Source organism: Plutella xylostella, chromosome 23 (genome assembly GCF_932276165.1).
Source record: "Plutella xylostella chromosome 23, ilPluXylo3.1, whole genome shotgun sequence".
NCBI classification, from domain to species: domain Eukaryota; kingdom Metazoa; phylum Arthropoda; class Insecta; order Lepidoptera; family Plutellidae; genus Plutella; species Plutella xylostella.
In genome coordinates, this window is record NC_064003.1 from 2,387,443 (window position 1) to 2,401,629 (window position 14,187).

At 36.4% G+C, this 14,187-nt stretch overlaps 1 protein-coding gene across 1 annotated transcript in view; it reads left to right on the forward strand.

The window, feature by feature from the left end:
- Positions 1–14,079, forward strand: part of LOC105386098 (mucin-5AC) — a 57,391-nt gene extending 43,312 nt beyond the window's left edge. Inside the window, exons 2-4 of the mRNA XM_011556592.3 lie at positions 7,999–8,091; positions 8,603–11,969; positions 12,248–14,079. Of these exons, the coding sequence (XP_011554894.3) occupies positions 8,027–8,091; positions 8,603–11,969; positions 12,248–13,078 (4,263 nt within the window). The 5' untranslated portion in view covers positions 7,999–8,026 and the 3' untranslated portion in view covers positions 13,079–14,079. The remainder of the gene's footprint in view (positions 1–7,998; positions 8,092–8,602; positions 11,970–12,247) is intronic.
- Positions 14,080–14,187: the final 108 nt, after the last annotated feature.

A 14,187-nucleotide genomic window follows, 5' to 3' on the forward strand; every position in this document is an offset into this window, starting at 1 on the left:
GTTCTACTCGGGCACAAACGTGGTACAAACGCTTTAGTCGATTTATTATTGAAGTTAGCTATGCACGCATTAACACATGAGACGTCTATACAGGCTATAGATGTTTTTACAAAGTACCTTTTACAGACTCCACACGACACACTACACTTTACACAAAAAAAAAAACAATTACTTTGAAACAATTTGCTTAGAAAATATCTACATAACAAAAGTTGATCATGACGGAAAACAAATACACTTTACACCAAAAACACATTCTGATCGAAGTGTAAATAAACTAGATGTATTTTCTTTTCAATTTAGGTAGGTAAATGATAGAAAAGAAAATTAATAATTAGATACATGATATTTTATTGATTTAATCAGTGGGGAGGAAGAAGGCCTTGATGTTTATTAGAGTGGCGTGAATCAGAGAAAGAGGATGAGAGTTGTGGTGAATTGAATATCTAAGAACCTATGTATTGAAAAAATAATACCTACAAACATATAGTTAAGTGAAAGTGGCTTTAGTAAAATATCATGGCTGTTCTCCTGCGCTGAAGGAAAGATTCCGATTTCACCTTAATCACACAACACTATACAAAAGAGAATATTTATGAAGATTTTGGTGTTAGGATAGGACAGCATAGTCAAATTATACTGTTGTATTGTACAGTATCTTCATAATATTCTATACTCAACATGTACTTACTTACTTAAAGAAAAAAAATATATATTTTCAACACAAATTTTGTCATTTTGCTGAATTGGAGAGGGACTGAAAAGTTGTGAATCAGTTGTAAACATGAATGCAATAATGGTTCACAATAATAATTCTCTTTCTAGTTTTGGTAAAGTGATAAGTAATAATTCTACACTCTACATCAAGCTCGGAGATTGGTGGACATTGTTCCTGGGGATTGTTAGAATGAGACTTGAACTTTATTAATTTCTATTGATGATGCATCGTCGAAAACATAGGGCGTGGGAGAGTTCGTGCTCTAAGAGGGCGTGTTAAAGATGCTATAGAATTCTTAAAAATAAATTTAAGGTTTTGTGGTTTCTCATTTAGCATTGGATCCTTCTGATCGACAGGGTATCCCCTTGTTCCCGGTTTATTGGAGCATGAATAATCTACTAAGTATTCGATCAATAGTTATGTAAATAATAAATAATAATAGGGATGGTCGATGATTTTTGATAATTTCTGGGGATCTTGTTGGCTAATCATCTGAGTCATTTTACACTCATACACACAGACATATTGAGGTGATGATCGGAATTTCCTTTTACAAATTTTTCATCGTTTAAATTCAATGAATTTGATATTTGCGAAAATAAAGGGTGGTGTATATTATTGTGTATATTTTTTCCATATCTCAATTATAATATACTTGCGATACTACAAAAATATAAGGGGTTGAATGTAATGTTCCATCGATGCCGAAACATTAACTATTTCGCAAATAATGAATTTAAACTACGACTGGATGTTCCGAGGGATTTGTTGCGCTTTGGAAGGGTTTTCCCGTGGGATTTTTGGAAAAGTTGTCTATTAAATCATTCAGGGTGTCGGCTAACTTCGTGCCAAGCTTCGTTGTACCGATTTCGGATCACAGAATAATCAAGATAATTATTCTGAGTGTAGGTGAGCCTTAATATTGATATCGGCGAGTTGAGGGTAGAGGATAAGATCCACGTAAGCGAGCAGCGCGTGGGCACTTTTCACTTTTTTGTGAGCAGCCGTGGTGAGCAGACGGTCAGATGGAGGGAGTGATCGGTGCCGTGGGAGCTTGAGGACCAGGCGCGTGGAGCCGAGGCGGAACACCGTGTGCGAAGCTAAGTCACCTTTCTACTCGTATTTACTTTTTGTCTCTCGTATATGATTGAGAAGTTATACCTACACTTTATTTCTTGAAGGACGCTAACCCACGGCTGCAATTCCCATCACACTGGTATAGGGATTAGATAGGTACACTAAAGGTCTCCTACGTCGCTCATCCAGTATTTAGCTAGCTAGAGAAAACCTACACATTACCCACAACAAATAGGCAGGTAACTTCATGGTTAGGATGGGGAAAGTAGTTACTTTATCACAAATAATAAATTAAATAATATCTGAGGCTTATTCCCAGCGGTGGGTAGATGCGGGCTGGTGATGATGATGATGATGATTATCAAATAACTAAAACCTGACAATAGATCTCACTTCAAAAATAATAAATTCTTATCAAATAAAAAATATACACCTACCTTCAAATTTGTTCTATGGTTCTTTGTTCAAATTATTGATTTTTCATTAGGTAAATAAATACTTCTATAGAATCTATGCTATAGTAATTATTCAAAGAATAAAGTAGATACATACTTAAATAAACTTTTCAAAGATGATTTATTGTAGTATCTATATGGCAGAGAAGATTATTTGACTTTGAGTTTAAAAACAAGTAACAGCGCAGGGAAAGCATTGATTGACGGAGAAATTTACTCTAATAAGTGTCAAGATATCACAAATAAGGGTCCTAGATACTTAAACTAAATCATTTCTGGTCCTATATTGCTCAATAAATACAAATGGCTTGAAGGTAGATCAGATTCCTGTCCAATTTGCATATTTTCAGAAAGTTATGTAAATTCTTACCCATAGAAGTGTTTGTTTCCTTGTTAAATCAATAAATTCTAATGTAGATAAAGATAGCACGGATATAGTAGGAATAAAGTTAGCTAGGATATATTTATTACAACTATTTATAATATATTTGAATAAGATTATATAATATTCACTATATCATAACAATTATCCTATATTCCAATAAGATCAAAGAATATTCACTATTTCATATTATATATTTAATCTTTTAAAATAATAAATCACTTCCCACTTGGCTACAAAATTAGAGTCATATTATTATATTTTCAAATACTTATCTATTATGAAATTCATGATTTAATAAAGTTACTATACTATAAATTATTGAACTATTCTAGATTCAGTTAATTTATGATTATAAATAAAATTGTCCCCTTAGCTTTGATAACATGTATTCATGTTGATTTATTTACATGAAATAAATATAAAACATGTAAATATATAAGGTTAGGAGCACGGGAAGTGATTAATAAGTTGGTCGGAGGAATGTCCAAGTCAATGGTTGTGTTCCACGAGGGCTCCGATTGAATATTTGCTATTATTTATCTATTTTAGAGTCTTATATATTGATTCAATCGGGTGTAGTGATCAAGGCCTACAAAGCGTATGGAGGGGCTTCCCTTATTAACCAACACCAAAAAACATTATTATCTATTTTATCATCTTTATGTACTTACCTGTAAATATGTATTTATCGTACAAATAAAAGTTGTACATTAAAGTTGTAGTATATAGGTCAAAAATTATAGGCAGGTAGGAAGTATGTAATCAGTTCTAGGTCATAGTTTTATTTAATTCACTATCTTTCGTTTATTGGGTTACATCACAACGTAGGGGTTCACTGGATGTTTCATGGCCAATTCAAAACAGTATTTGTTTCACTCTTATTTCACTCAAGTTAGTTAGGTGTTTTCAAATATCTTCTTAGTAAATCCATTATGTAGGAGTTAGGCAGGAGGTAGGGCGAAACGTTACAACACTCTCTCATATTTTCTTTCACGCAATCAAGCCGTCTTTCTTGGTCTTCCTCTCTTGCGCCTTCCTTCGGGTCTCATTTCCAACACTTTCTTTGTCACATAATCATCTTCTCGTCTATGTAACTAAAGTAAAGTTTGCAAATAATAAAAAACTATTTTTTTTTTCGATAAATCGTAGGAAATTAATGCAATTTATTATTGCTCCTACAGTTTCATTCACAATAATAATTTTATTGACAGTGGTTTAGATAAGGGCATTCGAAAAGTACCTTGAAATAATTATAAAAAAAAATACCTAATAAGGCCTTACAAATGTTTTTTCATAATGTTTATAATGTGTCTAAATTTTCATGGCTAGGCCTTAAAGTTTGCTGTCTAATCCAAATAAAGTTATTCTTTCTTTCTTTTAATTAATTTAATTAATAATTATTGCATGTTTTTTCAAGTCACTTTTATAATATTTTAAATTTGTACATCTTTATGGTAGACCATAGATGATACTAGTTTTGACCTTGTTAAACCCTGTCTATAACCTATGTGTCACAAATAAATGATTTTGAATTTTCATTCTTCTTCTTCTTTCTCAATAATACGCTCTCCTACTTAGTACCTATATTTGTAATTATATGTGAAAGCTTGTTATTAACTCATATGATACCTAATATAATGTTTATATCTCTGTACTTAAAGTTGTTAGCTTTCCAAATAAAATAAAAATAAAAATATCCACAACAATCTCTACCTCTCATGCCTCGGCCCTCCCGCGTCAGCGTGCGACAGGCATCAAACACCGTTAGGCGACGTTTACACTCAACCTAGACCTGCCACCGCCGAGACTCGAACCTGCTGCCATTGTCTCTGCCACCTGCCAACTGGGTCACTTCTACACCCATACGTGTGAAACGTGAAGTGTTCACTTTTGATTCTTGGTGGCTTTTTCGGTTGTTGACTTTTTGGGTTAGGAGCTTACGAGTTGCGAGCTGATGAATGAAATGTGGATATAGATTGTTTTTTTTTATTAAAAGGCAGGTGTTATCTGTGTTAACGTTGATATTGTTTGGAATATCGGATTCATATTATTTGAATACAGCATATTGTCATACATCTTAACTTGTAACTATATTAAAAATAGTTTACAGAATAGTGTATTTGTTGTATGTAATGCTATATTTCCCTAGTTTCCCCTTGCACGTTTATTTTGGCTTCTTTTGCATTGTATTTAAATTCGTTGTCAACTGGGTCAGTGGTTTAAGGTCTTTGAGCGTCCGTGCTACTTGTAGTAGAGATATCTCGGTGACGATGCCAGTGGATTTGGATAATGCGTGTTTGTACAATGTGCAGTGGTTGCGACTTTAAATCTGAACTACTTGCAGTCTGAATGAACTCTTGGCATGTAACTAAATGGTAAAAAAAGTTTTAGCTTAAAATTTACACTTAGGTTTAACTCTAGTACAAATAGGTACCTACCCCACTATAACTTTATTTACGAAAGTCATAGGTACATACCAGTATAGAATGATATTTTGTTATCTTCCCTGGTACTTAGTGGCGGAACCTACCATGATATTTAGTATAACAGTGCCTACTTGAAATCTGTGCTTTGATGAATCTTGAACTAATTAAGTGGCCCAAGAGACATCTTATTGTACTAATGAGGTCGTGGCCACTAAAATTTAGCCGATAGTACTTGAGTTATCCAACCTTATTTATATATATATATATATATATATATATATATATATATATCCATAGAAGAACTAGCGGAAAATCATGGATTATTCGTACATTACTTGTAACATTTACAACTAGTTATTTATTATTGTTGTCATACGTACACTATTCATTAAACTTAGAAAGCATTTTAAGCTTTTCATAATGCAACTTACAAAAGAAAGTAAAAGACACCTAAGCGTGGTTTAAATAAAAAATCTCTCACTCAACTTTAGAAATATGATATGAGGAGCTAAATTGCTTTGCGTTTAAGTGCTTTAGCATGTTCCGGATCCCTATATTCTACGCAGTATGTGTGCTTTTAGCGCGTTATATTATACCTTTTACATAGATATTGTTGTACATAATGCTATCCGACGTTGTGTTTAAAGGTAATGTATAATTGACAGAGTAGACATTGCGAAACATACAGTTATGAAATTAAGTTTTAGTACTTACACAAATATAACTGAAATGTTATAAGTTAATCGTAGATTATGGAAACCAATATAAAAGTATGTAAAAGCTCTTCTCATCTCAACAGTAAGCTCACGTGGAACTTTGCCTCGGTGTGGTACCTGACGAATACTAATAAAAATATTTTATTTTTAATAGGTAATTCAGCAATATTTGTTTTCATACATTTTGTACAGATCACAATTTTTTTATTTAATAATAGTTAGGATAAGCTTTATTTAAATTAGAGGAAATATTACAATATATTATTATGAGATAGTAACTTAAGCCTAATAAAAAAATCATTCCTACACCCTAACACTGTTTTGAATTTTGATGTTTTATTATTGAATTTATTGTCATAATAATGAATGAAACACTTGGGTTTTAGGAAACCAATCTCCAAAACAGGAATAACGCATACATGTGGTTTAAGGATATTAGCATAAGGTAGGTAAACCTAAAGCGTAATAAAATGAAAATGTATTTTTTTCCATAAAAAACAAAATTTAATAACGTTTTGTTTAAATCACTGCATTGTCGATTCGCAGCCTAAATGAATAAAAATATGCATGAGCGAGCCGTGTCGTGATGACTGGCAATTATTACGATACAACGGAACTAGAGTTCGGGAGCTAGGAAGTACGTCGACTTATAGAGAAGCGAATAAGTAGAGTTCCGTCACTTGAGTATTAAAATTCCTTTACATTTATAAGTTTTTTTTTCAATGTCGGATAGTGGACGAAGTAGGAAAGTAGACGAGGCCCTCCTGAAAGAAATGATTACAGTATGTATTAAGTACAGTATATAAAAAAATGACTCAAAAAGAGTAGAGTTATCATCGCAGCTATCCGTAATAGACATACAAACTCACATAAAAGCAGTAGAAACACTTTTCGTTCATTATGGATTTTCACCATAAAATAAACGGGTCTGCACTGCAAAATCACGAATTAATTAAGCCTATTCCATTGTTAAGAAACGACCCTACTGTAACCCACTTCCAAGTTGCATAACATCGGGCATGTCACTGTCAATCAAATGTAAGAAATAAACTAATTTTAGGCATGCCTCTTCTCACAAGCCTCGTGGTGCAACGACTAACAAAAGAGAATACATTTCAACGGTTCAATTATGAAATTGAAGTGTTGAATATGCAGTTAGTCCAGAATTGGACTTTAATTGAAATCGATTGAGCAATGCTCTTAGCGTATTTTTTTGTCTGTAATATTCGTTATTATTACTGTGAATATGAGCAGTGAGATTCTAATAATATTATAGGTAGATAGTGAAATATTCTGCAATGTTGAAAACTTGCGCCATTCTTTACGTCTATTTTTTCTTTCTTTCTATGAAAGTAATATATTTCACCAACTATCACGATCTACATGGCGGCACCTAACTCCATTGATAAATCTTACTCAAAGATAACTTAAATAAAAATCTTTTTTATCGTAAAGTTAGAAAAAAACGTTTAAAAAGTGATAATTTGTCACGATTTAACAGTTTGCTGGGAAAACCGCTCTTATTAGCAAGTCTTACTGTATTTTTTGTCATTTTACCGTAAATCGACATAGTTTAACAGATCGGGCTTCAAGATAGTTCACTTTCTTTGCAGTTAAATGGTGTTTTTGGGTAATGTCACAGAAGTAAGAGGTAATAGCTGGTACTTTACGGGGCTCAGGTGATCTATGTTGCGATAGTGAGATCTAGGCTCAGAGTTATGTTTTCTAGGTACTTCGTGACCTGAGCTAGGATAACGGGACACGAACAGATTACTTACAACAGCAGCAAACCCTAATATGTCTGATATTTTGAAATATTGTTATTATTATTAACAAAGCAGAGGCAGAGATAATCTAAATGAATGATGTAAAGGGATTCAGAGTGAATATTGATTAGCGCCTGAGATTCCTTGCTTAACGAATGATATAATAACAACAATGAGCAATAGCTCTTCAAAGTTACAAGGATCCATGTATAATCATGGTAATTTAGGGTCGAAGGGACATTAAAACATATTTATCTAAATCATATGTTACTATCGTTTGGCTCCTCATAATAAAATCATATTTTACAGGGTGTTAGTCACAATTTAGGGGGTCAAAATCTGTAGTTCTAGATCTTGTAAATTTTTCCGATGTTGGTCAACCCTAACGGTTACCGTTTCTTCCTCTTATTATTATACCTCTGCCACTTAAAATCTAATCAGTTTTATGTCTCCAGTTCCAGGGTTGGCTGCGCATGGGACAGTATGATGCGGTGGCTCCTGGCGCTGACCGCCGCGGCCTGCGTGCTCGCGCAGGACTCTGAGGACAGGTGAGGACTCCGTGCTACTTCTGCTACCCTGGTACCCAGGGGGGTTACCACCACTGAAAATAATCAATTAACAATCCTACCCGCACTAGGCCAGCGTGTGGTGGAAACCCTTCCTTCATTGGAAGGAGACTCGAGCCCCACTAGTGGGGACGTGATGATGATGATAATGAATAAGCAGCGTCGCTCGCTGGTCAAATCTGACGTAACTTGTATGTATCTGACAGATATTTGACAGCGAGCGACGCTGCGTATGAATGGTTAATTGCTAATGTTCGGTAGCAGTCCTGTTGCCTGCGGGAGTATACATAAGAGCTAGCACTTCACATGAAAACTAAAAAGTTATTAGGTGTGATGTGGCGTGAGTGGAATAAATACCATTGCATTCAATTAAAACATATCCCTATTTTCAAAATAATAGATCAAACTCACATGATCATCATATTATACACATTTTTCGACATTTGGATAAATTCAGATTCATTTTACTCATTAGCAATCTTTCCCATTCCAGGAAATCGAAGCTGCCCTTCATAGCCGATGCAGTCGGCAACAAGATCCCGCCGCCATCAAACGGACCATCTCCAGTCGGCAGTCCGAGCAACCTGCTGACTCCAGACCGATACGAATTCTACACTTTCGACGAATCTGGAGAACTCGTGAAGAGACTGATGACACTTGAAGAGATACAAGCCATAGTTGCAGCAGGAGAGGGAACCGATGGTCATCTAGTTACGTTTGCGAATGAAGAACAACCTAATATTTCGTTCAACTTCAGTCAAGCTCCGTACACAAAGGTGCATAACGTAGTGACCAATGTGCAGAATGTACTTAAAGCTCAAATGGAAGCCCAAAAGAACAACCCACCAACTCATGGCGCTTTAGACACGCCCGATGTATCTGATTCGTGGAGTTTAATCTTGCCAACGATTTTTGGTAACACTGGCGCTGAAATAATTCCTGATAAATCTTCAAATTCACACGCTATTCCAGAAACTGATACTGTCGAAGCGGACTTTGATGAGAACTCATTGAGTAAGGAAGGCACCAACCACGTACTGAGCAGTAGTGCAGCCACGTCAAAGTACGAAGAGCTGGATATCACAACAGAAGCTATAAGAGATGTTACACATAAATCTGAACCGACAACCACATCAACAACAACAACAACTACTACTACCACAACGACAACTTCCAAACCAACCACTACATCCACCACTACCACAACCACCCCTCGACCGCGCCCTACTACCACTACCACCACCACTACCACAACTGCTAAACCTCGTGCTACATCAACTACGACCCAAAAACCTCGTACCACTTCAACAACAACTACCACTACTCCTAAAGCACGTGTAACAACTACAACAACGCCCAAACCACGGACTACATCAACAACCACAAAAAAACCAACGACGACCACTAAAAAGAGACCGGCTCCCACAAGTTCTGCTACAACCCCGAAACCTAAGACAACTACAACTGCTAAACCAGAACCAAGCACAACTGAAGAACCAAAGATCACTACAGCTAAGCTGACACCTAAACCGATAAAGTTAACAACTGAAAAACCAGTTATAAGTAAAATTCAGTCACCACACCTAAATAGGAAGCCATCAACTACGACGGAGAAAATGACTACTGAAGAAAAACAGACTTCTTTTGTACCAGTTTCCACCGTGACCTATGTGACCACCGAGCGCACATCGACTAAAGCAACTGAATCTGTAAAGACAACCGCTGCCTTCGCAAGTACTACGAAAAGATCTGTGACTACAAGTAAATTGACTACACCTTCACCATTATCTACTAAACAGCCTGTGATCACGACTTATAAACCACCTAAAACTACGATTGTGTCAACTTTGACTCCAACAACAACTACACAGGAAACTATATTTGAACGAATTGATAATGCAACTACTATTACAACTCAATCCGTATCGCCTTCCACTACCTTGTCAACCACTGAAAACATGTTAGCTGTGAATATACCAACATCGGAAGATAATAAAGAACAAGTCGTTTCAAATGAAGGCGATGATATAATTCCATTCTTTGATATTGCCCAAAGCATAAGTCAAATTGCATCAGAACTAGACAATGAACCGATTCCTACTACCAGTAATTTATTAGACAGCAACAAAGCAGGAGACATGGAAAGTAAAGAAAATTTAGAAATAGAAATAAACGACGTTAAAACCTCCGATAAAACAACAACTGAACTTCCCAATGATATCAAAGATAATGCTGACAACTTTGTCAAAATATCTACTATAGACCCCCCATCATCAGCTGGACTAACCGACAATAGAGTAACTAATGCGGGTAATGTAAATAAAGAAGAGATCAAACTTGATGCAACTGCACCACCTCCAGAAGCACCTTTAAGTGCGGCTACTACTATTGATCCTATTTTATCTGAATCTATGGATGACTTGTTCTCCCAGATTATCAACCAAAACCGTCAAAATATTATACAAAATACTGAAAAGCCTATGAATGAAGAACCAACATTATCAACCACAACGTCGAAATCTATTATTAGCACCGAAAAAGTTCAAGATACAACTACTACAGGACCTACGCCAAATAAGATTACGGTTGAGAATCGTTTCAAGGAACCTACACAACAATTAAATAATAATATCACAGAAACTAATGAAATCAAAACTATTCCTCAGGATAATGAAATTGTTTTATCATCGATAGAGAAAACTAAAATAGAAAATAATAATAGTATAACCAATGATAAACCTGATGATAAATTTGTTCAAATTCCTGTTATAAATAAAGATAGCAGTGAAAAAGCAACAGAAATAACAACAACAACAACTGAAGCCATTGTGAAACAAGAAAGCACTACTTCTGTAAACAAAGAAGATAAAACAGTACAAGAAGAAAGTTCTAGTCCTACTCCTAGTACTAGCTTTGAGACAATTGTAACTAGCCAAGAAAATAATAAATCTGACGTACCGCAAGAATCGGTTAGCAAAGTTGATGAGTCGGCAAACTCAACTGCTGTTCAAGAGAGTTCTGTTATTTCCGATACTAAAAAAATACAGAGCGGGCCAGAATCCAATAAAATTCCGGATCTTAAACCTAAAATAGATGAATTTAAGAAAAAGGTACAAAAAGTTAACATCGATGACAAGGAACTAGCTAATGAAAGAAACAGCTCTTGGAAGCTTATTTCTACTGTGAAACCCCCAAAGAGTAATGAACTACTAAAAGATAAGTTCAAAAATGAAAATAATCACTTATCAGAGTCCGAAGAAAATATCAAGAATATAAACTTAGAAGTTTCCAAAGAAAATCAGGGACTAGAAGTAACTACTAAAGATTTAGGCGAGGACATTGCGCAGTTTACGGAACTATGCAATGAGCTTGCATTCAGGTACTGGCACTCTATGACTGAGAATCTTGAAAAGAGGCGAAGTTTTGTATTGTCTCCTTACTCAATCACTTCTATGCTGGCTATGATGTTCATGGGAGCTAGAGGAGCTACTTCAGGAGAAATGAATGACATTCTTAAACTGGACGACATGGTTACATTCAATCCTCATTTCACCTTGAAAAACATTTCGGACTCCATTGAAACAACTCCAGAAGCTGGTGTGGTTGTTTCTGCATTTGTGAGACAGTTATATTCAGACAGGAACAAAGGAAAGATCCTGTCATTCTACAAGGAAAGAGCTCAGCACTTCTACAATGGCCATGTTGAGGAAATTAACTTCAAGCTGATCAGTGACATCATCAGGAGGCGGACCAACTTGCTTGTGAAGAGACATTCTTGGAACCGAGTTCCAGAGTATATGAAGACTAACAGCATCACCATGCAACCTCCGCTAGCTGCCTTATCAACGAATGTCTTCCAGGTGTGTAAAATATTATTATTCTTTCAATTTAATTCATTACAACTTATATTATTAAACGTATCTGGCTAATCCTCTCGCCAGACACGGTGACAAATCCCTGATCCAGCTATTGTGTTTATGTCTGACACGCTAAGAATAATTGTATGAAGATTTGATTGCGTAAAAGTTAACAAAATTAAATCTGAATATTTTGGATTACGAGTTAAAAAGTACATAATACACTTTATTATAAATCAAAGAGGTAACAATAAACTTAATCTTTTCCCACAATGTTTCAGACGGACTGCTCCGGCACATCAGTGGAGGGTCGCGACGGAGAGATGTACTTCGTGGTGTCTCCGAACGTTCGCCAGCGGCGCCTGGTGCCGGTCCCCGCCGTGGTCTACAAGAGGGGCTTCCTGGCCGGCTACGACCCCTCGCTCGACGCCACCGCCGCCGCCCTAGGCAACACCAACTCCATCGTCAGCACTCTCTTCCTCATGCCCGGCCAGCAAGGCAACGTCGTACACGCCGAAGATCTAGAAGAACTGGAAAAGAGACTGCTCGACTCGAACCCTACTACGGAAGTCTGGAACAGGTTGCTCAGGACACTGCTTCCTCGTATAGGCTTGGAGCTGCAAATACCCAGATTCTCCCACAAATCTGTCTTCAACGTCTCTTCGACACTGAAGACGATGGGATTGAAAGAGCTGTTTGACCCCGAGCATGCCGATTTAGGCGGCTTGAATGGTCCATCCAAAGACTTGTATCTATCGGACATGATTCAGCTGACGACGTTTGTGACATGCGGAGAGGGTTCTATCGGGGAGCAGCATCACATCGAGGAGTACCCCGAGAAGCTGGACGCTAACAGACGGCGGAGGACTTCGCGATGGGCCGCGAGCTGGGAGGAGCCCAGAGACTACCAGCGAGCCTTCCATGACCCGCACGATGTAGGCGACGCCATGCATCTGCCGCTGCACCTCCGCCCGAGGCAAGCGAGGGTACCAACGAGGAGCGCGCAACCCGCCAGACTGAAGTTCGACCGACCCTTCCTCTTCTTCGTCCGACACAATCCGTCAGGAATGATCCTCTACGTCGGAAGGTACAACCCGCGGCTCCTACCGTGAAACCATGTGTGAAAAGACTGCTAGTGTAGTTCAAATTATAATATTCCTAAGATCGGACAGTGATCGAGAGAGCTGTTTGGCGCGTGTGATATTTTTATGAATGTGGTGTTAATAATGTATGAGCATTTACGTGACAGTATTAGTGCAGTGAGTCCCGGTGTTAAAAAGGGAATTGACTGGGTTGAAAGTGTGGATTCGTAGATTATTTGGGGCAGATATCTCACATCGTTATAGCTACAGCATTTACAGTATTTATCTGGCAAATGTTTTAATTCTCAGTGTAAGTTATCTTCAACATGTAGCAAATATGAGTGAAATGCTTACTTGATTACAACATAGAAGAAAATATAGATTTGATTTTAAATATTAGCATATTGGCAGGTTTGCAAGCTCTTACTTGCCAGTTCTTATCCAGCTGATAGCTAAATAGCTGGTGTACATGTTTATGTAGTTATGTACTACGGATGCCGCGAGCCGAGTGTTGAACATGCTGGTTTTATGTGAACAGTAACTAATATGGTGAGAGGTGATAAGTTTAGCCGGTAAGAATAAGTTCAATTAATAATAGATTAGACTTAGCAGTTTAAGTAGATTTCCATTTAAGATTACAATAAAATTATGTGCAAATGCTCTAATAATAAGGTAGGTAGTATATCTATAATTGTATGAATATACCCAATTTCGTTATTAACTTAATACCTGAAATATTATAACTAGAACATAGCTCTATCACGTGCACTTTAGAATATTATTACATATACGACTGAGCATACTGTGAAGTACTAGTTCTATCCAAATATGGCAAAATTTACATAACATACTTGGTTTGCGGCATCTGTATTATTAATTTCTATCCATGTTGTTAATAATAATAGGTACAATAATTATTATGTTTAGAATAAACACAAATGTCTATGTCGTATGTCCGTCAAAGCACAATGGAACACATTATTATGTGTAATTTTAGTTCATATCATAGAATAAAGTCGATAATATAAACAGTTTATCTATTATTTACCTTGATTGTGGATTATTTTGACAACCCACACATGCATTTGCGAGCTCTCAGTTACGAGTAGAACTTATATCGGTAGGTAGGTACATAATTT